We start from the raw sequence: 21,269 nt of genomic DNA on the forward strand, positions 1-21,269 counted from the left end.
GAAACCCGGATACTACAGTGGAGAAGACATGGCTCCAGAAGAAATGTAGCACAAACCGCCTCGACCCCGCTGGTCCAGACATCTTGTCCGATAATCGACGACACCCAGAAGGCGGAGGCAAGGGTAATTGCAGTCGTGCGAGGCCTAATAAGAAAATACGTCTTAAACAAAAGATGGAACAGGATGCTAGAGAGGATGTTTCCCAGACACCCAGTCGTGCCCATCGTGCGACTCCGCATGCCCACATGGAGTATGAGCCCGCCACTTTTCAGTCTTACTATCGTGCGGAAACTCGATCACTATCAGACTCTGTTCCTGCCCAAACCAAAGATCGGGCTTCATCCAAGTACGACAAAGCACGCAAGGATACGGACTATAGCGAAACCCCCAAGCAACCACCGATTCGTCGCTTGATCGACCGCATAGTCTTTCCCTCGCCAACAAAAAAGAGGAAGCTAGATACCAAGTCACAAGCACGTAGCAGCGAACCTTTGAGTAAACGACATCAAACACGCGAAACAGGTCTCTCTGAGGCGGATGGTCACCAGTGGAAGAAGGAGAGCAAGGGCAAGGACGAGAAGCGAGGTGGAGCCAGGGGAGGAGGCAGTAAGCGTGGAGGAAGGGGTAAAGGCTGAGCTATCGGTGTTTTACAAGTTGTATCGCTGGATGTAAAAGGTCGATTGTTGATTAGCAATTTTTGTCGACATCGTTGTTTGATAGCCATACTGTAAAGGAATACTTGGTGTTGAATAAGTGCAACAGTCGAATTTTTAAGACACTCATTCACACATTGTGAAACTGAAATCATGTGAAGCTAAGCTTCTTGGTGTAATCTAGCTATCTTACCCACATTCGGTGTCTACGTCTTCCATTTTGGAAGGGCGGCGGATATACCGGAGCTATGCCCAATACGGCAGAACCGCATAATGCACACTCGATTTCGAAGCTTCCTCCGCGAATTGGCCGCATGTGAGAATGACGGTGCGCAGTAGGGTCGGAGTCAGGAGATCTGGTCACATTGAGGGCGGGAGGTTGCCCAAAATGCTCAATTGGGCTTGCGACATCCGCAGAAGCATCTCACGTGTTTGGTTGCAAGCTGGTGGGGTTACCGCAGTACCATGATTATATCACATCAAACATTACGGAACGTAACTGCGCGCGGTAGTGCTAAGTTGCAGCTCAAAGACTCATGTTTCCAGGGCGTAGCATTGCTTGTAATGCTCAATCAAGACCATGCCGTCATGGTTTGGGCGCAATGTAGTCGTCTAATTTAGAAATGATGATGTTCTCCTCCGCGTTGCTCCACTTGCGTCGCAGCGCTACCCAATGACATGCATTGGGCCGCCGCATCACAATTCCTGGTAGAGCGACTGGTACCACTTTCAAGTGGTAGCGGGGCCCTACCGTTCAGAATTCGAGACGGAGCGGAGGCGCAAACGACCATTTTGGACATTTGACTTTGACAGTGAAGGGCGTCGCAATGCAACTGCTTTGGGCGTTGGAGGCTACTTCGCGCCACCAGCATGGGGCGTGCTTTAGCGAGGAAAGCGCGACCGACCCCACCACTAGCCCTACTAAAAACCTGCGCTCCCCCTCGCAGAACTCTTCTTAACCAGACGCACGCCTGCCTCTACGGCCTTCAATACACTCCCGTCTGTCTGACTCTGGTCGACTGCATCGCCAGAGACATCAGCTCAACCCGCGACCTACACACCGAATCCGCGCGCTCAAAGCGGGGTATTCGACACTTTCCCCTCACTGAATTTTCGTAAAAGAAGACAGTAACAACACCGCCAACATGGTCAAGTAAGTCGTCGCCACCTTTTTGCGTCGTTTCCAAAGTTGGAAAATTGCATCTCTTCATCTGCAAAAATGATTGAACAATGGCTAACAAGAAGACAGCTTCACGGTAGAGGAGGTACGTAACGCGCACACACGCCCCCGCATCGCCCGTCGATATTCGCGGCAACAACAGGAAGATGGATACTGACTGCGCGACTAGATCCGTGGTCTCATGGACGACCCTAAGAACATTAGGAACATGTCCGTCATTGCTCACGGTAAGCGCTCGCAATGAAACCCCGCATTTGTTGCAGAACACATGGCTAATGTACCCCACCACAGTCGACCACGGAAAGTCCACACTCACCGACTCTCTTGTCCAGCGTGCTGGTATTATCTCAGCTGCCAAGGCTGGTGAGGCTCGTTTCACCGATACCCGAGCCGACGAGCAGGAGCGTGGTGTCACTATCAAGTCGACTGCCATTTCCCTGTACGCCACTCTCAAGGACGAGGAGGACCTCAAGGACATTCCCGTTCCTACCACCAAGAATGACTTCTTGATCAACTTGATTGACTCGCCTGGTCACGTTGACTTCTCATCTGAGGTCACTGCTGCTCTCCGTGTCACTGACGGTGCTCTCGTCGTCGTCGACACCATCGAAGGTGTGTGCGTCCAGACCGAGACTGTCCTGCGCCAGGCTCTTGGTGAGCGTATCAAGCCCGTCGTCATCATCAACAAGGTCGACCGTGCTCTTCTCGAGCTCCAGCTTTCCAAGGAGGACCTGTACCAGAACTTCTCCCGTGTCATCGAGTCCGTCAACGTCGTCATCGCTACCTACTTCGACAAGACTCTTGGTGATGTCCAGGTCTACCCCGAGAAGGGTACCATTGCCTTTGGTTCCGGTCTTCACGGCTGGGCTTTCACCATCCGCCAGTTCGCCAACAGGTATGCTAAGAAATTCGGTGTTGACAAGAACAAGATGATGGAGCGTCTCTGGGTAAGTAATTGACTTTTGACTTTGAGAGTAGCATCTAACGACTTTCAGGGTGACAGCTACTTCAACCCCAAGACCAAGAAGTGGACCAAGGTTGGCACTCACGAGGGTAAGCCCCTTGAGCGTGCTTTCAACCAGTTCATCTTGGACCCCATCTTCCGCATCTTCCAGTCGGTCATGAACTTCAAGACTGACGAGATCCCCACTCTCCTCGAGAAGCTTGAGATCAAGCTCACCTCGGACGAGAAGGACCTTGAGGGCAAGGCTCTCCTCAAGGTGGTCATGAGGAAGTTCCTTCCCGCTGCCGACGCTCTCCTCGAGATGATGATTCTCCACCTTCCTTCTCCCGTCACCGCTCAGAAGTACCGCATGGAGACTCTCTACGAGGGTCCCCACGACGATGTCAACGCCATCGGTATCCGGGACTGCGACCACAACGGTCCTCTCATGCTGTACGTGTCCAAGATGGTGCCCACTTCCGACAAGGGTCGTTTCTACGCTTTCGGTCGTGTCTTCTCCGGTACCGTCCGCTCTGGTCTCAAGGTCCGCATCCAGGGTCCCAACTACACCCCTGGAAAGAAGGAGGACTTGTTCATCAAGGCCATCCAGCGTACCATTCTCATGATGGGCCGTTTCGTCGAGCCCATTGACAACGTGCCTGCTGGTAACATTCTTGGTCTTGTCGGTGTTGACCAGTTCTTGCTCAAGTCTGGAACTCTCACCACTAACGAGACTGCCCACAACCTCAAGGTCATGAAGTTCTCCGTCTCTCCCGTTGTCCAGCGCTCGGTTGAGGTCAAGAACGCCCAGGATCTGCCCAAGCTCGTCGAAGGTCTCAAGCGTCTCTCCAAGTCGGATCCTTGCGTTCTGACCTACATCTCCCCATCCGGTGAGCACGTTGTTGCCGGTGCCGGTGAGTTGCACTTGGAGATTTGCTTGAAGGATCTCGAGGAGGACCACGCCGGTGTTCCTCTCCGTATCTCGGACCCCGTCGTCCAGTACCGTGAGACCGTCAACGCCACCTCCAGCATCACTGCTCTGTCCAAGTCGCCCAACAAGCACAACCGTCTCTACCTCACCGCCCAGCCTTTGGACGAGGAGGTCTCCAGGGCTATCGAGACTGGCAAGATCGCTCCCCGTGACGATATCAAGACCCGTGCCCGTATCCTCGCTGACGAGTACGGCTGGGATGTTACTGATGCCCGTAAGATTTGGTGCTTCGGTCCCGACACCACTGGTGCCAACTTGCTCATTGACCAGACCAAGGCTGTGCAGTACTTGAGCGAAATCAAGGACTCCGTCGTCTCCGGTTTCCAGTGGGCGACCAAGGAAGGTCCCATTGCTGAGGAGCCCATGCGCTCTATCCGCTTCAACATCATGGATGTCACTCTCCATGCTGATGCCATTCACCGTGGTGGTGGTCAGATCATCCCTACCGCGCGTCGTGTCCTCTACGCCGCCACTCTCCTTGCCGAGCCCACTCTGCTCGAGCCCGTCTACCTCGTCGAGATCCAGGTTCCCGAGCAGGCCATGGGTGGTATCTACGGTGTCCTTACCCGAAGGAGAGGTCACGTTTTCGAGGAGAACCAGCGTGTTGGTACTCCTCTCTTCAACGTCAAGGCCTACCTTCCCGTCAACGAGTCTTTCGGTTTCACCGCCGATCTCCGTGCCGGTACCGGTGGCCAGGCCTTCCCACAACAAGTCTTCGACCATTGGCAACATCTCCAGGGTGGCTCGCCACTTGACGCCACCACCATGGTTGGCAAGATCGTTGCCGACATGCGTAAACGCAAGGGTATCAAGATTGAGGTGCCTGATGTTTCCAACGTAAGTTTTTGTCCGAATTCCCGTGATGATGCACAAGCTAACAGCGTCTGCAGTACTACGACAAGCTATAAAGGAAAGCTATCAAAAGCGTTAGATTTCCTTTCCTCGCGATTCTGGGTCATGCGACAGTCATGGTAGGCTCGTGGCCGCTGGTCAATGTGTGAAGCAAACGGTTCCCCTTTGGAGCAACCAGAGCTAGTAAACGTCGGTCCGGGCGATTTCGCCCTTGATGTCATTGAAGGTTTTGGGGGCTTTGCACGAAAGATACGGATGATGACCCTTTTCCTTACTGTTCACAGTGTAGTATAGTTGAGAATTAAGCTATATTGCACAGTAAATCTGCCTTTACTTGGCCTGTTGATGCAACGTGATGATGAGAAGCGACGCGACTGTGAATGTGGTGGGGCATCCTCGTCATGTGCTCACGAGTCAAAGAGCTCTGAGCTATGACCTGGTCGACGGTCGCGCTAGGAGTGACGCGATCCAGGCTACGTCTTTGCTCTGCCTGTCCCACACTATATCACCCAAGCATTGCTAAACCACGCTTCATGATATAAAATCATGCTGCTTCCAGAGACAGACCATGCCGTCTTTAAGCGTTGGCTGCTACCGAAGCTTGAGACCATGTAAGACCTCGAGAAACTTTATTTCCCGACTTGAGCAACTGACGAGAGGCACAGCTCGGATGCCGAGGCAGGTGTTCTTGCAGACTATGTAGTCGCATTGGTTGCGACCGACGACACGGAAGCCAATATCCAGCGCAGCTGCATTGAATCACTCGAGGATTTTCTTGGAGGAGAGAGTAAGTAGTAATCATGTGCGGTTTGGCGCACAACCAAGGCCGTCAAGAATGGTCGTTTGCTAACGGGTAATAGATACAGCAGCGTTTGTAAAAGATGTGATCGCAGCACTCAAAGAAAAGGCCTATCTACCGAAACCGACAGCAAATGCGCCTATCAAGTCCATTGTTGGGAGCGCAAACTTCGAATACGAGCCTCACCCATCCAACGTACCCTCGGATACACCCAGAGGTCCGGCTGCGACTAGAAACCAGACCGGGCATCGCCTCCCCGACCGCCCGACCGCACAAGGAATACAGGATGGGTCAAACCAGTCCAGGAAGCGTAAAGTGCTTGAGGGAGACCATGGTCATTCGTGGGAGGCGCAAGATCCACACTACAATCGCAACGGTACTGGAAATAGGCCTGTGAAGCAAGCTGCACGTAGGGGTGGCAGAAATGCTATGCTGGGAGGTATGGAGCCACACAATACCTTTACTGGCTTTGCCTCGATGCCGAATTTCGTGACCTTGCCAGCACCGCCGCCAGGTCCTCTACCATTTGATCCTACAGACCCCATGGCTCTTTTTGCCATGGCCGCAGTTTTCGGCGCGAACCTACCTGGCATGCCTCCCCTGCCTTTTTCTAACGAAGGAAATAGTCGCAAAACAAAATGCATAAAATACCACGAGAACGGATACTGTGCGATTGGCAAATTGTGTCCGTACGAGCATGACGATGCTGCTGTTGAAGTCCCCGAGTACGATCCGGAACAATCACACCTAACCGTGAAGCCTAATGGATCCAAGGCTCGTGGCCAGCATCGGAGTACTAGAGGTGGCAAAGCACGCACGAAGTTTCCTCCATCACAGGATCCCTCCAACACCACACTCGTTGTAGACCATATTCCCGAACCGAATTGCAACGAGGAAAGTGTGCGAAGCTACTTCTCCGAGTTTGGCAGCATTCTGGAAGTAGAGATGCACGCAGACAAGCATTTGGCCATTGTCAAATTCGCTGATCGACCTGCTGCCAAACGAGCAAAGAATAGCCCCAAAGCTGTCTTTGAGAATAGATTTGTCAAGGTCTATTGGCACACACCGGAGGTGGACGAGGAACTGGCCAAGGAAACAGAGAAGCTTGATCTTGAGGCCATTGCGATTAAGCAGGCAGAAGCCCAAAAGGCGTTTGAGGAGCGTCGCCGTAAGACGGAGGAAGCTGCTGCAAGAGCCGCTGAGATTGACAGGCAATTAAAGGAGAAGAACGAGGAGATTGAGGAAATCAAGCGCCAACTCGCAGAGTTATCGGGCGAGGTTACCGACGACTTTGCCCAGACTCTCGAGACACTGCAAAAGGAAGCTGCCGAGCTTTTCAACAAGCACGATGCTTATGAGTCCTCTGCCCGTGGCCGTGGTCGCGGCGTATACCGCGGCGCTTACCGAGGCCACGGCTTCGCTCCCTCCAGAGGCGGCTACCGAAGTCGTGGACGGGGTTTCACCGCATTTGGTGGCAGCGCAGTCAAGAGACTCGATAACAGACCCAGACGTCTAGCCGTATCGGATATCGAAGCAAACACCTCGCGAGACGAAGCATTACGCCAACACCTCCTTGTAAGCAGCCCCTCCCCTTCCCCGTCCTTATCTCTCGCATACTAACCACATTACCCCCCTTCCCCTAGAACAACCCCGGTTGCACAACCATTGAGCGTCACCCTGAAGAACCAAACGCCCTTATCCTCACCTTCAAAGAACGCTACCAAGCGGAGATGTTCCTTGATGAATCTCTTTCTATCCCGGATGTTGGTAAGCTTGAGCTCGCATGGATTTCTAATGATGCTTTTGGCGGGCTGGGTGCAAGTACTACGACGCCGACGGAGAATGAGCCTGCGTCTGAATCTACTGACATTAAGTGTGAAGACGATGGCGATGACGATGACTCTTCCGCTACCGTCGGAGAGGCTGAGGGTCACGCTGGGCAGCAAGTGGGTAATGGCGGTGGCGGGGATGCGGATATGGATGTTGCGGATGATGTGGATCAGTGGATGTAGATGTAAGTGTGTTTGCGGGATGGGATATGGTCTCTTTCACTTCTTAGTCTTTCTTTCTAGCGGGTTTATATCTTTTAGTCGGTTGGTATGGGTGGGGGGTTTTCATTTTGGTGCGGAGTAGGCGTGGGGGTAGGAGTATATAGCACGGGTGGAGGAATTCCCTCTTCATTTACTGGGGGGTTTCTGCGGGAAAGGGTAGGGAGGGTATGTGTTCATTACTTAGACATGTGTATGTAGTAGATTAATTAATATTTGTAATAACTATATTTCTAAGCATATTGTTTTTCTTGGTAGGGCTTTACACTAAGTGCGAAAAGGAAATAACGTAACTAGGAATGCATTCTATTCGGTGATTGTTGATTGATTGTCTTGCGAAGGAGAACTATAGAAGAGCTAGATATAGGAGGTCTAGTCTAAGCGCTGCTCAGACGCCGCGATCAGTGCGCCTGTCCGCGTGACTAATATCAGTGCGCCTGCTCGCGTGACCGGGATCAGTGCGGCCGATCGCGTGGCTGAGATATCGTTGATATCTGTGATCCGACAGTTTTCGTTATTTCATCTCGCGGAAAACGTGTGTACGAGATCAGTACTTCACAACACTTGAGTTGTCTTTGAAGGGACCTTGCGTCTAGAATTAAATATTAAAATCGTACTTGGATAGACTTGATTGTGTGCTCTATCCTGCTGGAAACTTAGATAAGACAGACAACTTGACGAGATAAACTTTAACCACAAACAAATCCCCCCCCTATCTAACCTTCCCCTCCTCCTCCTTCTCCTCCTCCCCCAACTAAACTAACCCCACAATCTTCCCCGCGCCCCCTTCCAGCCTAATCCTCAATACCACGCCCGGAAAAACCCTCCCATCAACCCCCCCATTCCAATCTGGCTGATATGGCAACTGATTCACATTAACATACAACCACCCATCCTGACCGACCGTCACCCCATCCGGCCATATTATCCTCGGATCCCTAACCCACGCCACCGTCTGTAGCGTGCGTGGGTCGTATATATAAATAGCGTTTTGCTCCGGCATACACATGTAAACCCGGCCGTGGTCGTCGCCTTCGAAGCCGTTTGCGTTTCCACCGCGTCCACCGAGGTGGGCGATGGCGTTTTGAGCGGCGATGTCTGCGAGGGGGGAGGGCGGGGCGCGGAGGAAAGATGCGGGGATACTGTAGAGTTTGTTTGAAGTCAAGGGGGAGTAGAAGATTGTTTCGCCATCCGGAGATATCTGAATGCCGTCGTTACCTTCGCGTAACGTCTGCACTTCTCCACCATCACCACCACCACCGCCGGGAATACGCTGGTAAAACGGGTGTCCTTGGTAACTCGGTACATCGCGGGGAGCGCGCAACGTACTAGCATCTTGCGTTAACCGGCGCCAACTCTGCCCCGTGCCTAGATCCAGCATGATGAACCCGGGCCGTCCTTCATCGCTGCTGTCGATTATATACACGATTCCGCCGCCTGAAGCCGTAACGGACGGACGCAGGTCGAGACGTATGTCGTTCATGTAGGAGTCTGGATAATGCACTGATACGGGGAACGTGTATGTCGCATACACCGTATCGTTATCTAGACTAATCGCCAGGATCTTAGGGCCGCCGGGCGCAGCGTACGGCATACTAGGCGTGCCATCGGCATCATGGATAGTAGGTCGCCCGGTATCAACGACCCAGAGGGTTTCAGGGCGGAGGGCGGATGCGGGGGTGATGTAGAGTGCTTGTACGCTTATCAAGCCTGTGGAGTTGTTGCTGCCGAATGGGATGTCGGACCAGGATGTGTTTAACTGCGAGACGGGGACTTGGTGGGAGAGTGAGGGGTATGGTTTTTCAGCTGTTTTGTTGACGGCTTCGCCGAGCGTGTAGGCGTAGGTGCCGCGGGTGTAGGTTGCGAAGAAACGGCCGGTTGAGGAGATTGCGAGGCCGATGGGCCATTGGGTGTGGTAGTAGTGGTATTCTTCCATGGGAGGGCCGTGGGTGCCATTGTCGGTGCGAAGGATGGTGGAGCTGCTGTCCTGGAAGGTTATTTGGGCTGTTGAGGGGGTGAGGAGGACGAGTAGGGAGAGTATGTGGGACTTCATTTTGGCGAAGTGTTTGATGAGTTCAGACTTGTGATTGAAAGAAAACTACAAACTCGAGATATTCTTAAAAGAGCACTCCATCGTGATGTCAGTGTCAACGTCATACCTAGACACTGCCCTTACGTCTGTGACTCCATGACGTTGAGTAGTTCCGGGGATAAGGGCCCTTGGTCGTACCTGCATGAGATGGTGCGGGCGATCGGTTGATCTCACGGCAAGAAAACAACAGACTAGAATGAAATATCATCCCTCATTCGGCCAGATTTATGATCATGAACTATATGCAGCCATTCAATGGAGACACGTGTATCATAATGATACGAGAGAACTTTTTAACAAACCCAAGCCAGTTCGCCCAGACATGAAAGGTATCGTAGAGACGACCATGTGAAGTAGAAGATCCGTCAACGCCCGCAAATGCAATGAGATCCATGGAGATCCACGTTCAAGTGGCCAATACCCAATATGCAGCTCTACTCATCCTCCTTGATCTCAAGCTTGTTCTTCTTGGGGCTGGCCTCGTTGTCGTCAGTTTCAGCCTTGCGCTTGTTAGACGTTGCATCAGAGACATCCTTGATGATGGGAACACCGTGGCCGTCGCGCTCAATCTCCTTCTTTTCTTCCTTGCGGCTGCCACGGTCGTTCTTGCCGCTCTTGAAGCGGTCGCGACGCTTGTTCCAGTCATTCTCGTCGACGGAGCCGCTGCGGTCGCGACGACGGTTATCACGGTCCCTGTGACCGTTGGTCTTGCGTCCGCGACCACGGTTGTAGTTGTTGTTGTTGTTGTGGGGTCGGGAGCCTCCGTTGGCCTCACGCTGCTTCTTGCGGGCCTCATACTTTTCCTGCTCGGTCATGAGGTGGTCAGGCTTGATGCCCTTCTCGGCGCACTTCATCTCAATGTACTCCTGCTTGCCCATGGCAGTGAGTTCGTTGTCGTTGAACTTGGGCTTGGGGTCGAGAGCGAGGAACTGCTTCTGGGAGTCCTCAGAGTCGAACTCGACAAAGACGCTACCCTTCCAGGTGCCGTTGTCTTCGCGACGCATGCGAACTTGGACAGCGCCGTAGGGACGGAAGAACTTCTCAAGGGCGATCTGGCCGGATTCCTCCTCGCTACCGAAGCCCTTGGCGTACACACTAGTTGCCATATTGTTGGATGAGGCGTTCTTGAGGCGGTAGAAGAGTTCCTCGGTGGAGGGGTTCTTCTCGTCGTCACCATCTTCAACAGGTACGGTGATTGCCTCCCTGCGCTTGACAGCCTCGCTACCAGGCTTGCTGTACTCGCCGTCGTCAACAACAACCAAGTCCTTGCTGTCACGGAGAGCTGCCACAACAGCACTGTAGGGCTTGAAGCGGCGCATTCGCGAGAAGGTGCAGACGTGGTGGATTGAGACAGGCTTGTTCTTGGGACCTTCAGTCTCCATGAACATATGGTGATCGCTTGCAAGGTTGGCTCTGGAGAAGTAGAACTCGACCTTGGTGGGTTAGTAAGTGAAGCGAGTTAAGAAGAAAGAGTCATACCTGAGAGCGGATCTCTTCCGGGTCGTCAGACTCGGGAAGCTTCTCAAACTCGCGGTTGTGAGGCCTGCGCAACGTTAACATTGAAAAAGTCAAGTTTGTAACTTCAAACATACTTCTTGCGGTAGTTGTTGTTGTTGTTGTTATGGGCACCTCGACCGCCACGACCTCCTCTGCCGCCGCGACCGGGGCGACCATTACGGTCGTCGCGGTCGTTGCGACGGCCATTCTTCTCTTCAGAATTGCCGTTGAGAGCCCACTTCTCTTCTCCCTCTTCAGTCTTTGTAGTCTTGCTGTTGGACTCGCTGGACTCGGTCTTTGCGCCAGTCTCGACCTGAGCGGAGCTCTCAGTCTTGACCTCTGCGGGGTTGGCAGCAGCCGCACCAGTTACTGCAGTGTCGGCCATTCTTGCGACTTCTTTTGTTAGAGTCGCGTAACTTTCTACAACGTGTTAGGATACTTTCTCTGTCTGGTCAACAGCAAGTAGAGTTGGCGCGGCGAGTGAAAGTTTCGTGTAGAGAGAACGAGCTATGGGCTTGGTGGGGAATTTTCTAATGCAAGCTGCGCACGGTCCTCCCCGCCTCAACCACGGATTTGCAGCCTTTGGCCGCTATTGTGCCAACGGCGAACAATACCAATTGATCCGCCTTCACCTCGACCTTCACCATGCCGAGGAAGAAGCCGAGGTTCCATTCGCTGAAGAAGCTGGTAGGCATAACAATGGGAGGAGAAATGCGGTAATTGGGCGCTGACGCAGTGCAGAATGTGCGCCAGAACTGGTCTAGATGGTCGTTATACGCTCTCTCGCAGCTGAAGCAGCCAAACCTATCGACTCGAACATATTTCCAGCAGAAATGGACGGCCAAGGCATCGACAAGAGCTTACCATGGCGAGCACATACGGGAGAAGAAGTGGAAGCACATGTTCAGAAGGAACCTACCCGCAGTCGTCGCCATGGACCATAGATATCTCGCCCGTCACGATGGATCAGAACAAGCCGCAGGGCGAGGAATGGGAGCAGATCAAGCAGAAAAAGCCCGCACACCACCCATGACGCCGTACATGCAAATGGCCTACTACCCCCTCGAACGACGACTGGACACGGCCATTTTCAGAGCCCTCTTTGCAAGCAGTGTACGACAAGCTCGACAGTTTGTCGTACATGGATTGGTCAAGGTCAATGGCAAGAAGGTGTGTAATATCTCCTATCACTTCCAAACCTGTCACTGACCCCACCAGATGATATACCCCGGCTACGCCCTCAACCCCGGTGACATGTTCCAAGTAGAGCCCTCATCCGTCATGTTCGCAACCGGTGCACCAAAAACGCGATCCTCAACCGCCCGCCGGGTAACCAAAGAAAAAGCCGCCGCCCGCGCCGAAGCCCGTGAGCAAAGCGGTGGACAAACCCCCAAACAGTCCCCCCAAACCGACCTCACCACCTCCTCAGCGCGCGAAGAGCCCACACCCGCAGAACTGAAAAAACAACTCCAAGACCTAATGCAGCAAGTCGACGGCGTCCTCGCCGAAGACGTAAAGGCAAAAGACAAGCAAAAATTCCGTGCCTTCCGCCAATCCGTCCGCCGCGCAATCTCCCTCTGGCGCTCTGCAAACCCGGAAACTATATCTACCCTAGACACGCAATTCGAATTCCTCAAAACGCAAATCGCTGAACGCCAGGCCGAACTGTCTTCCTCCTCATCCCAATCTTCCCGCGATCGCAACGACACCACCGCAAACGAACCCCTCATCTCAGACGAAGACCAAGCCCGCCTGCGCTCTGCGTTTGAAAAATTACGCCTCGAAACTGAACATACGTCTGCGTGGAATAGACGCAACGCTCAAGCGCCGTATGCGACACCCTGGCGTCCTAGGGATTATATGAGTGCGTTTGCGTTTATACCACGGTATCTCGAGGTTAATCAGAATGTTTGTGCCGCGGTTTATTTGAGACATCCCGTTGCGAGACAGGGGCTTGCCGAGGTGCCGACGCCGTTCCATATTGAGACGGGGCAGTTGGCTTTTAACTGGTATTTGAGGAATCGGTAGATGGGGATGTGTGGGATGGGGAGAGAAGGGGTGTGTATATTATGTAGATGGGCTGCGAATATTCGTGCTGGATTAGAAATGGGAAGATATGGCATGATGGATTCGCATAGTGAGGATAGACGAGGACTTGTGTATGTATGGGGGTTTGTATATATATGATGTTTTGCTTATCTTTATTATAAAACTCCAACTTCAACAAATCACTCCAAATATCACTCCACCTATTAGAAAAAACACCCGCCGAATACAGAAAAACCAAAACAACTAACTAGGCTATTACTCTTACTTATACAAACACTAAACCAACCCACAAACGAGAACATTATTAGTTTATAGCTAGTGCGGTCATGTCCTCTAAACCCACCACTACTACCACAACTTCTGTTGGGCCAGTAACATGACCCAGTTTAGTCAAGTCTTTATATATGATTTGTCAACATGATGACGACGATTGAATAAACGCCCCTTTTATGCCTTTATGCCTGCGGGAAATGAATCGCAGGGACAGGAAAAGTTTGTGCAATGGAGAGGGATTGCGGAGCGAGCGGGAAGATGTGTTTCCTGTTTCACAAGGCCGACGAGAGGGAACTGACTGCTCAGCCAGCGGAACTGTGTATTATGAGTCGTGCTGCTCGTGGCGGGGGCTGCGTGGTGAGCGCAATTGACTATACGCGTGCATCGCGTGCATCGCGTACAACGTTGCCAGTGATGGAGATTGTTCATCGAGGGGGTACCAGATATGCAAGACCAAAGACGTGAGGAGAGTGTGTCCGGAGTCCACCCCTCAGTCAGCCTCAGATTCCTCGTCCAGCGTCAGTATGCTCACGGGATAACGAAGGGTTTCTGCGCTCTGCCTTGGACTAACGTCGACAACACTACTGTCGGCGGTCCAGCGCGAGCTTACTTCCGACGGCGTCGACGTAGCCGCATAACCGCGGAGGCCGTTGGCTACTACTTCGGACATCTCGCGGTCGGAGTCGTAGTTGGGTGGCTCCGTGGGTGTGTCAGACCGGTAGCTGGGTAAGCTATCTGTGCGTGACAATGGCCTGGACGGGATCTCTGGGAGGGACGTGGGAGGGTATGTGGAAGCTGTGGAAAGTGGCGAGTACGGGACTCTAGGTTGTTGCTGATGTCTACAGGTGCAAGGTGCATGCGTGATGGCCCTGCCTTCTTCAGCATCCCTCACCAGGTCGTTGACGACATCGTGTGCAACCCTTAGTTGACGAATCTCTTCTTGCATTGCTTCTTCGAGTATGCCCTCTTGGTCTGCGATGAGCGCTCGTTTCTCCTCGTAGTCTGCGATGCGCTGATTGTCACGGCGTGCCCAGTTGCCGCGCCACCAGTTGCGCCATGCGTGTTGGCGAGCTGCTCGGCGGTAGGCACGAGCGTTGAGTCGTTCCTCTCGAGCGGCAGCACGTTCAGTGCGGGTTCGGAGGCTGCTGCACTTGTGCCGGATTACGGCCAAGAGCGAGCCACAGCAAAGTAAGCCAACAGCAATCTCGAGAGCTAGAATGTAAGGGGATTCATTAGTTGGCCGTGGTGGAAGTTCATCCTAGAAACGTTAGTTCAAGAGCGGCTTCCGTATCTCAAACAACATACTGCCAACGCCTGGTATGGTGGCGGAGTCGTCGTGGCGTTCAGGTGATCATCAGTGGCCTGGGTCACCTGCGCGACGTGAGTATGCGCCTTGGCAAATGTCTGTTCAGGATGGCCCATCTCTTTGGATGTGTGTTTGGGTTGGAACCGAAAGTACACTATCCTCCAAGCACCATGAGCTTTGTCAGCGATAGTCTTGATGATGCACGAGATTCCGTCACATTGACCCAACTCTTGCGAGAAGTTCTGTGCTTCTTTCCTGAAATGCGCGTGTAGTTGCTTCTTCTTTTTGGCAATCAGTGATTGAAGTTCTTGGAGTTCGGCCTCAAGATTGTTCAGCTCACGAATGTCGTCCTCTAGTGATTGGGATTTCTCTTTCGGCGGACGATCGGTGCTGTTGGGCAAGACAAGGCGAAGAGACTTGGGCGGTTTGCGCCAGGATTCGGCGACGTCCTTGTTACTTGCGGAAGGGTTGGGGGCTGACTCGAGCCTGAGTAGTGACGGAGGTGATGTCTGAGGTTTGAACGAGATGGTGAAACCAGAAGGTGACTTTATGGGCTTGCCGTCAATAGCCTTGATGTTGACTGTCACGACCTGTGCTGCTTCCGTCTCCTCGCTAGCGTGAAGACAAGCCGTCTTCCACTCGAGGTCCAAGGCGCGCGGCAGATACCACTCATTCTGTGTAAGGTCGGTAACGCCTTGGTAGGAACCAGAGCCAGATGCGAAGTCGCCGTTCCACTCTTGGGGAAGGAACACTCCGTTTAGGGTAATGTTGGAGGAACCACAAGCTTGATCTTGAGCATGACTTGTGAAGCTTAGAATCTAGCAAGTGTGAGCAGGTGGGATGTATTTAGAAGCCTGAGGGTGGGCCTTACCAAAGACTCGTCATCTTGGTCCGTGTGATGATGGCCAAGACAGCCAGTGCAGGGAACGCTGAAGGTAGCTTGCGCGTAGTTTTGTTGAAGGTCTAACAACGTTCAGCAGCTGCCTGGGCATGGCAAACTTGTACCTGTATAAGAAGAGAGCGTACCTAGTTGCAAGACGTTGTTGTCTGGTCGCGCAACTTGGTGCCCTTCTCGGGGTATGACAGCGGCCCACACTGGCGCCGCCCACGCGAGAGCTGAGAGCACCTTTGACTTGAACGAAGGCATAGTGGAACCGTCTATCCGGAATAGAAACACGAGCGAAAAAAAGAGGGACACTGGCGAATAGCGCAAGAATCAAACGCCGACGCGCAGAGAGAGCGAAGACTGGCGGGTTGGAACAGATGTTCGTCCCGACTGCTTCGGAATCAGGCACCAGTCGAAGGGCGTTGTGGTGTATTAAGTGCACGCAGCTGCTAGTGGGCCGTGGCTGCGGTCAGCAGCGTGGCTTAGACGTCGCTTCACCCTTCAGCACTGCTAGATGCAGTGTGATGAAACGCTGGGACATGGAAGGCCTGAGAGAGAGTGCGTGAGAGGAAAGTCAGTTGCGATAGTGGTTGATGTACGTAGTATGCGCATGTGGCACGGGGACGCTATCTGCATCCCACATTCGACATCATCTTTGCTAGATGGCCAAGTTTTCATTCAAGGCGTCCAAGACTGAACGAAAGCAGAATAGACTTCAATGTATAATATTCACAGTATCATCCTAACAACTCGCCGTGGATGTGATGACGCCAATGGGAGCGCTCGAAGATCCGCAGGTGCTGCTTCTGCCAAGACTTGCTAGAGCTTGGGCCACTCTCACGATGATGTGAGGGACATGATATTGCCCGGTCCGACGACCTTCATTACACATCAATCTACCCCAACCACGCCCAGCTCTAAAGACGTTTATAAGAGAGTCACAGTGTCTCTCTTGTACGATTCATCAAAACGTAAGAAGCGCGCAATTGCGCAAACTCACAGACCGACAGTATGGTACGTGGCACCTTGCAATCGAACAGCCTTCTTATAAATTGTCTAACTGGGCCTCTAGCTTCCACTAGGTCTATTAACTGCCGCGACCGGGCACCCTATGCTGGTTGAACTGAAGAGCGGCGAAACCCTTAACGGACTCTTAGTCAATTGCGACACATGGATGAACCTCACACTACGAGAGGTTGTGCAAACGAGCGCCGACGGTGACAAGTTCATGAAACTACCAGAGATCTACGTTCGTGGAAGTACAGTGAGTGTGGAAGTGTCTGTTATATCTGGTCTCTGCTGACAATTGCTAGATCAAGTACCTTCGAGTGCCGGACGAAATTGTCGACGTCGTAAAGGAACAACAGGCCAAGGACCAGGCGAACCGGGGCGGCCGAGGAGGTGGCATGCATGGACGCGGAGACCACCGGGGCGACCGCGGGGGAGGTAGGGGCATGAGGGGGCGCGGACGCGGACGTGGAAGAGGAGGCGGTGGCGGTGGTGGTGGTGCTTGAAGGCTCAATTCCTATCGCTGCTACGCGGCATCCGGCACATCCGATGCACATACACAAACCTCCGGAGCCTTGTTCAGATGTCAAGGTCCAGGCAATATCAAGGAGCAAGAAAGCAGTTATTGTGGACCAACCCGGCGCGGTCCGGCTCCACTATATGGAATACCCCTACTATCGACCCTACAAGCTTGAGATGCTTTGGTTGCTACATGTCCATGCTGGAGAGCCATCTCTCGTAAATTGTAGTCTTGGCACACCCTTAGCCTACACTGACGCGTAGACGGCCATCGGCTTACCGGCGTATAAACAAGCTTGCCAGAACAGGCAGTCATTCCCACCATTCTTATACTTGGCTTCCTGTGACATGGGTCTTGGTTGTTGTCACAAAACTGCGGGGTACCTCCTAATGTACTTGTAATGCGGCGCTATTCCACCTTTTTTCTTTTGACAAACTTCATTTGAGGTAACGTACCTAACGGGCGAGTGGGCCACACGGGCGAGTGGGCCACCTGCGCTAAGACCCCATTAAAACCACGACTGTACACGACTATATAGCACCGTCAAAGATAGTAAATAGAAATCGTAATAGGCTATTCTACTCAGAATCTATCGCTGCTTCTTGCCTACATGTGCGCATATTATGTCCTGCCTCGCCGCAGCGTCCACAGCGTCGTTGGCTAGGCTCGCCTGCCTCAACGCGCACTCTCTTCTTCGCCTTCTTCCTATCACTACATGCCCCAAACTCCTTAAGAGTCGTCAGTCGCACGCCCTCATCAATTGTTAAGGTCCCTTGCTGCTGTAAGCGCTTCCTTTTATATGATCTACGCTTACTTGAGGCCTCGTTGGCGGCTTGGAGCTCAGCGTTGCGCTTGGTCATTAACACCAGAGAATGCGCTATCATCTCTGCACCTTTTGACAGGCTTTTGATCGCCTCAACCATATACGTAGGTGAGCTATCTACATGTCTTCGAATCCTCTCTTGAATCAGCTTTGATTGCGACCCAAGTTCTAGGGTATTGCTTGGAGTTTGCGACTGCCAGGGACCGTCCTCGACGGTAGGTAGCAGTGGAGTGCGCAGCCGCACGTCAAGCGTCGATATCACAGCCTCTGGATTAAATGGGACTAAGCCAGCGCCTCGAAAGCTTCCTTGTATATTGGCCTTTGTAATCGCAGCGTCAAAAGCGCCTTTAAAGCACGGTAGGAACTCTAGTTTAGTGATATGGGTGATCTTGTTGCGCATTAGATCCTCGGCTTGGCGGCCATACGCTGTCTTCAAAGGCGAGAAACACCCCACATCAAGAGGCTGTAGTAGGTGCGACGAGTGAGGAGGCATGCAGAGAGTAATAATGTTGTGATCCTTGCAGTACTGCTGGAAATCGAGCGAGTCGTGGCTCTCGTGGCCGTCGATAATAAGCAGACGATAGTTTCCTACAGTCCTCTTCTTTGTGTGAGCGTCAAAGTGCTTTAACCACTCTAGACCAAGCTTGTTTGTTGTCCAGCCGTTCTCAGAGACTGCAATAACCCAGTCGCGAGGTAGGTTATCTTCCTTGTACCAGGCAGAGAGGTGGTTCTTGCCTTTGAAGATGATAAAAGGTGGGATTGCCCACCCAGTCGCGTTGATACCCTGGATCACTGTAGCCCACTCGCGATTGCCCTGCTGAACGCTCTTTGGTCGTCCTCGACGCTCAGAGCCTGTGACTACTGCTCCAGTTGATATCATGCCCATCATGAAGCCAGACTCGTCAAAGTTGTGGGTGTCCTCATCAAGGATACCGTACTTGGCCTTTGTGTTCTCCACAAGTCGGAACCAGCCTTGTATAACCTCAGGATCCTCACAGAGGGCTCGCTTGTAGTCATACTTGCGATTGAATTTGACCTTAAGCTCAGGGCGACGTTTGACGAAGGTTGCAGCCCAGTTCTGACCAACAGGGTCGCGGTGGCGCTCAGCCAACAAAGAATTAGCCATATCCTGCACAGCAGCAAGTCGGGGCGGAAATCCTCGCGCGTCGAGGTCAAGGATATGCTGGACAATTACATCCTCCTCTGTCTTAAGGAGGTTCATTGAGTTAGGCGTACAATCGCTCCGAAGAGGTATTCCAGCGCGTCGGCGCCCAAGAGTTACTCGAGATACGTTGTAGATAGCTGCAGCGCGTCTCTGCGACAGCGTCGCGTCGCGTTCGATAGCCTTGAGAGCAAGCTGTAATCGAGCCTCTTTTAAAGCTGGTAGATTGTTTTGTTGTTGGCTCATTGTGAAAGTACTGTAGGTAACAGTATGTTTTGGTGGGGTCTTAGCGGAGTGGCCCACTCGCCCGTGTGGCCCACTCGCCCGTGAGGTACGTTACTCAAAACACAATCACCCTTATACAACCACATATCTGCAGAATGACGACCATTAACATCACCGACGGTGAACTGGATGATATCAAGGACCAAGTAGCAATCATCACCGGTAAGTTACGATACACATGTGGCTCTCAGGCTGTTCACACATATTAGGTGCTTCTTAGGGCATAGGACTTGCAACACTACGCCGCGTGATCAAACATGGGGGAAAAGTTTTTGCCGGCGACCTCAACCCCCTTCCCGAGCCAGAAGCGTCTTCTGTTCCATGGCTGAAAGTCGACGTCACTTCTTGGGATAGCCAGCTTGCTCTATTCAAGGCTGCCTTGCAAAAGTACGGAAAGATTGACCACGTCTTTGCGAACGCAGGTATCAACACGGTGGCATCTTTGCTAGAAGACGACGTGGATGGCAATGGCAATCTGCTGCCACCCAAACTAAGCACCGTCAATGTTAATTTGGTGGGCGTCATGTATACGGTTAAACTGGGGTTGTATTACCTCAAGAAGAACCCAGGTGATGGGAGCATTGTCATGACGAGCTCGGCAGCAGGTTTCTATCGCCTGCCCTCCCCGGATTACAGTAGGTGTTACCATATTCGTCTTTAACATATGCTAATACCTTCCAAGACGCGACCAAGCACGCCGTCATTGGGCTCATGCGTGGTCTCGAGCCGCTGCTTCATCCCAGAGTACCAATCCGTATTAATGTAGTCGCCCCGTCCTGGACTGACACAGCCCTTGTGCCGCCCGTGGTCAAGACCATCATGGGAGATATATTCCAATCCCCGGATGTCATGGCTCGCGCCACTGTTCTGCTGATGGTGGACAAGGAGCGCCATGGCAATATGGTGTTTGGTCAAGGTGGCAAATGTGTCGAGTTGGAAAATGGAGAGAATGGGTACGTTGCATTCACGGACAAGACTGCTCAGATGGTAGGCGTGAAGGAAGTGCAAGCTGCTGCACTGGCGCAGTTCGTGTAGATACTAGTTCCTTGGGTCTCTGTTCGCTGCCTGTCTGCATTCTCATGATCCGGGATTTTGGTGTGCTCCCTTGGACTGTTGGAGCGTGGGAGGGTACCCCAATTCAGAGACGTCTCGGAAGAGGACGGTATGTCGTTTACGGGAACGATAAGCTTGCAACGCGGGGACTAAGCCGGCAGCAGAGTCTAGGTCTGTAATAGCGTGTAGTAACTACAAAAATACGGTCTACTCTTTTCTAGAGACAAGTCCTGCTCGCATCCCGTTCGCGGATCGGAAGCCCGGGAAGCCGAATTAAGCCTGTGGTTCGATGTTTCCAGCACCGAGTACGTGTCTTATAGTAGATGCAGTAATTCCAACTCGGCCCTACTACACCTCCTCGCACGAGAGACGGTTGATTGGGCTCGCAACGTGGAAACCCTTTGCCAAGATGGCGCGGTTGCTAATTCGCTCTAAGCATGCAGGTCGTATCGCCAAGTTGCCTAACATGACTTGACACTTTCCACGATTGGTCTCTCGACAAGCCAAAGTTGTGGCATGTTATGTACAAAGCCGTCTTGGTACCAAGAGAACTCGCGTGGCGGGGTAAGTTAAGAGGGAGGAGCAGATGTTGTGCTTGTATGATGCGTCAAAGTCAGCAAATCTTTGAAGCCAACTATTGATCATCAACGGCAATTCGAAGAGGCACTTCATGTTCGGCCCGGCTGCCATCCACATCCTGGCCGAGTGGTGGTTTGGCGTCTGTGCGTGGTAAGCCTTCGCTCCGAAAGGTTAACCTCGACTGCCGTTCCACTTGGCATACGATGCAAGTGCTGACGGAGACAAAGGCAGGTCCAGCGGCCGCTCGGCGGCGGGGGGAACTGTCTGGGG

At 52.7% G+C, this 21,269-nt stretch overlaps 10 protein-coding genes across 10 annotated transcripts; 6 read left to right on the plus strand and 4 right to left on the minus strand.

The window, feature by feature from the left end:
* Positions 1-173: 173 nt before the first annotated feature.
* PtrM4_119080 (uncharacterized protein) lies at positions 174-635 on the plus strand (the record flags this gene model as incomplete). Its single annotated transcript, XM_066108346.1, has 1 exon — positions 174-635. One exon carries the CDS (start codon positions 174-176, stop codon positions 633-635), a length of 462 nt encoding a protein of 153 aa, XP_065961531.1.
* A 1,379-nt stretch (positions 636-2,014) lies between these two features.
* PtrM4_119090 (FusA, Translation elongation factors (GTPase)) lies at positions 2,015-4,675 on the plus strand (the record flags this gene model as incomplete). The annotated part of the gene is made up of 4 exons (XM_001935222.2): positions 2,015-2,060; positions 2,125-2,780; positions 2,829-4,604; positions 4,658-4,675. The coding sequence occupies 4 exons, from the start codon at positions 2,015-2,017 to the stop codon at positions 4,673-4,675; spliced, it is 2,496 nt and encodes an 831-aa protein (XP_001935257.1).
* A 490-nt stretch (positions 4,676-5,165) lies between these two features.
* Positions 5,166-7,915, plus strand: PtrM4_119100 (RNA-binding protein (RRM domain); the record flags this gene model as incomplete). Its single annotated transcript, XM_066108347.1, has 5 exons — positions 5,166-5,230; positions 5,285-5,406; positions 5,480-6,993; positions 7,062-7,368; positions 7,899-7,915. The coding sequence occupies 5 exons, from the start codon at positions 5,166-5,168 to the stop codon at positions 7,913-7,915; spliced, it is 2,025 nt and encodes a 674-aa protein (XP_065961532.1).
* Positions 7,916-8,807: 892 nt separating this feature from the next.
* PtrM4_119110 (uncharacterized protein) lies at positions 8,808-9,519 on the minus strand (the record flags this gene model as incomplete). The annotated part of the gene is made up of 2 exons (XM_066108348.1): positions 8,808-8,834; positions 8,893-9,519. The coding sequence occupies 2 exons, from the start codon at positions 9,517-9,519 to the stop codon at positions 8,808-8,810; spliced, it is 654 nt and encodes a 217-aa protein (XP_065961533.1).
* An 850-nt stretch (positions 9,520-10,369) lies between these two features.
* On the minus strand, positions 10,370-11,440 carry PtrM4_119120 (LHP1, La protein, small RNA-binding pol III transcript stabilizing protein; the record flags this gene model as incomplete). The annotated part of the gene is made up of 4 exons (XM_066108349.1): positions 10,370-10,385; positions 10,423-10,991; positions 11,038-11,138; positions 11,188-11,440. 4 exons carry the CDS (start codon positions 11,438-11,440, stop codon positions 10,370-10,372), a joined length of 939 nt encoding a protein of 312 aa, XP_065961534.1.
* Positions 11,441-11,700: 260 nt separating this feature from the next.
* PtrM4_119130 (mitochondrial 37S ribosomal protein uS4m) lies at positions 11,701-13,083 on the plus strand (the record flags this gene model as incomplete). The annotated part of the gene is made up of 3 exons (XM_001935226.2): positions 11,701-11,742; positions 11,797-12,225; positions 12,274-13,083. The coding sequence occupies 3 exons, from the start codon at positions 11,701-11,703 to the stop codon at positions 13,081-13,083; spliced, it is 1,281 nt and encodes a 426-aa protein (XP_001935261.1).
* A 784-nt stretch (positions 13,084-13,867) lies between these two features.
* PtrM4_119140 (uncharacterized protein) lies at positions 13,868-15,830 on the minus strand (the record flags this gene model as incomplete). Its single annotated transcript, XM_001935227.1, has 4 exons — positions 13,868-14,635; positions 14,683-15,501; positions 15,555-15,646; positions 15,710-15,830. 4 exons carry the CDS (start codon positions 15,828-15,830, stop codon positions 13,868-13,870), a joined length of 1,800 nt encoding a protein of 599 aa, XP_001935262.1.
* An 850-nt stretch (positions 15,831-16,680) lies between these two features.
* Positions 16,681-17,360, plus strand: PtrM4_119150 (LSM1, Small nuclear ribonucleoprotein (snRNP) protein; the record flags this gene model as incomplete). Its single annotated transcript, XM_001935228.2, has 3 exons — positions 16,681-16,833; positions 16,883-17,015; positions 17,086-17,360. 3 exons carry the CDS (start codon positions 16,681-16,683, stop codon positions 17,358-17,360), a joined length of 561 nt encoding a protein of 186 aa, XP_001935263.2.
* A 315-nt stretch (positions 17,361-17,675) lies between these two features.
* On the minus strand, positions 17,676-19,328 carry PtrM4_119160 (uncharacterized protein; the record flags this gene model as incomplete). Its single annotated transcript, XM_066108350.1, has 1 exon — positions 17,676-19,328. The coding sequence occupies one exon, from the start codon at positions 19,326-19,328 to the stop codon at positions 17,676-17,678; it is 1,653 nt and encodes a 550-aa protein (XP_065961535.1).
* Positions 19,329-19,890: 562 nt separating this feature from the next.
* PtrM4_119170 (FabG, Dehydrogenase with different specificities (related to short-chain alcohol dehydrogenase)) lies at positions 19,891-20,402 on the plus strand (the record flags this gene model as incomplete). The annotated part of the gene is made up of 2 exons (XM_001935229.2): positions 19,891-20,002; positions 20,050-20,402. 2 exons carry the CDS (start codon positions 19,891-19,893, stop codon positions 20,400-20,402), a joined length of 465 nt encoding a protein of 154 aa, XP_001935264.2.
* Between the last annotated feature and the right edge of the window lie 867 nt (positions 20,403-21,269).

Source organism: Pyrenophora tritici-repentis, chromosome 6, assembly GCF_003171515.1.
Source record: "Pyrenophora tritici-repentis strain M4 chromosome 6, whole genome shotgun sequence".
Lineage (NCBI taxonomy): Eukaryota > Fungi > Ascomycota > Dothideomycetes > Pleosporales > Pleosporaceae > Pyrenophora > Pyrenophora tritici-repentis.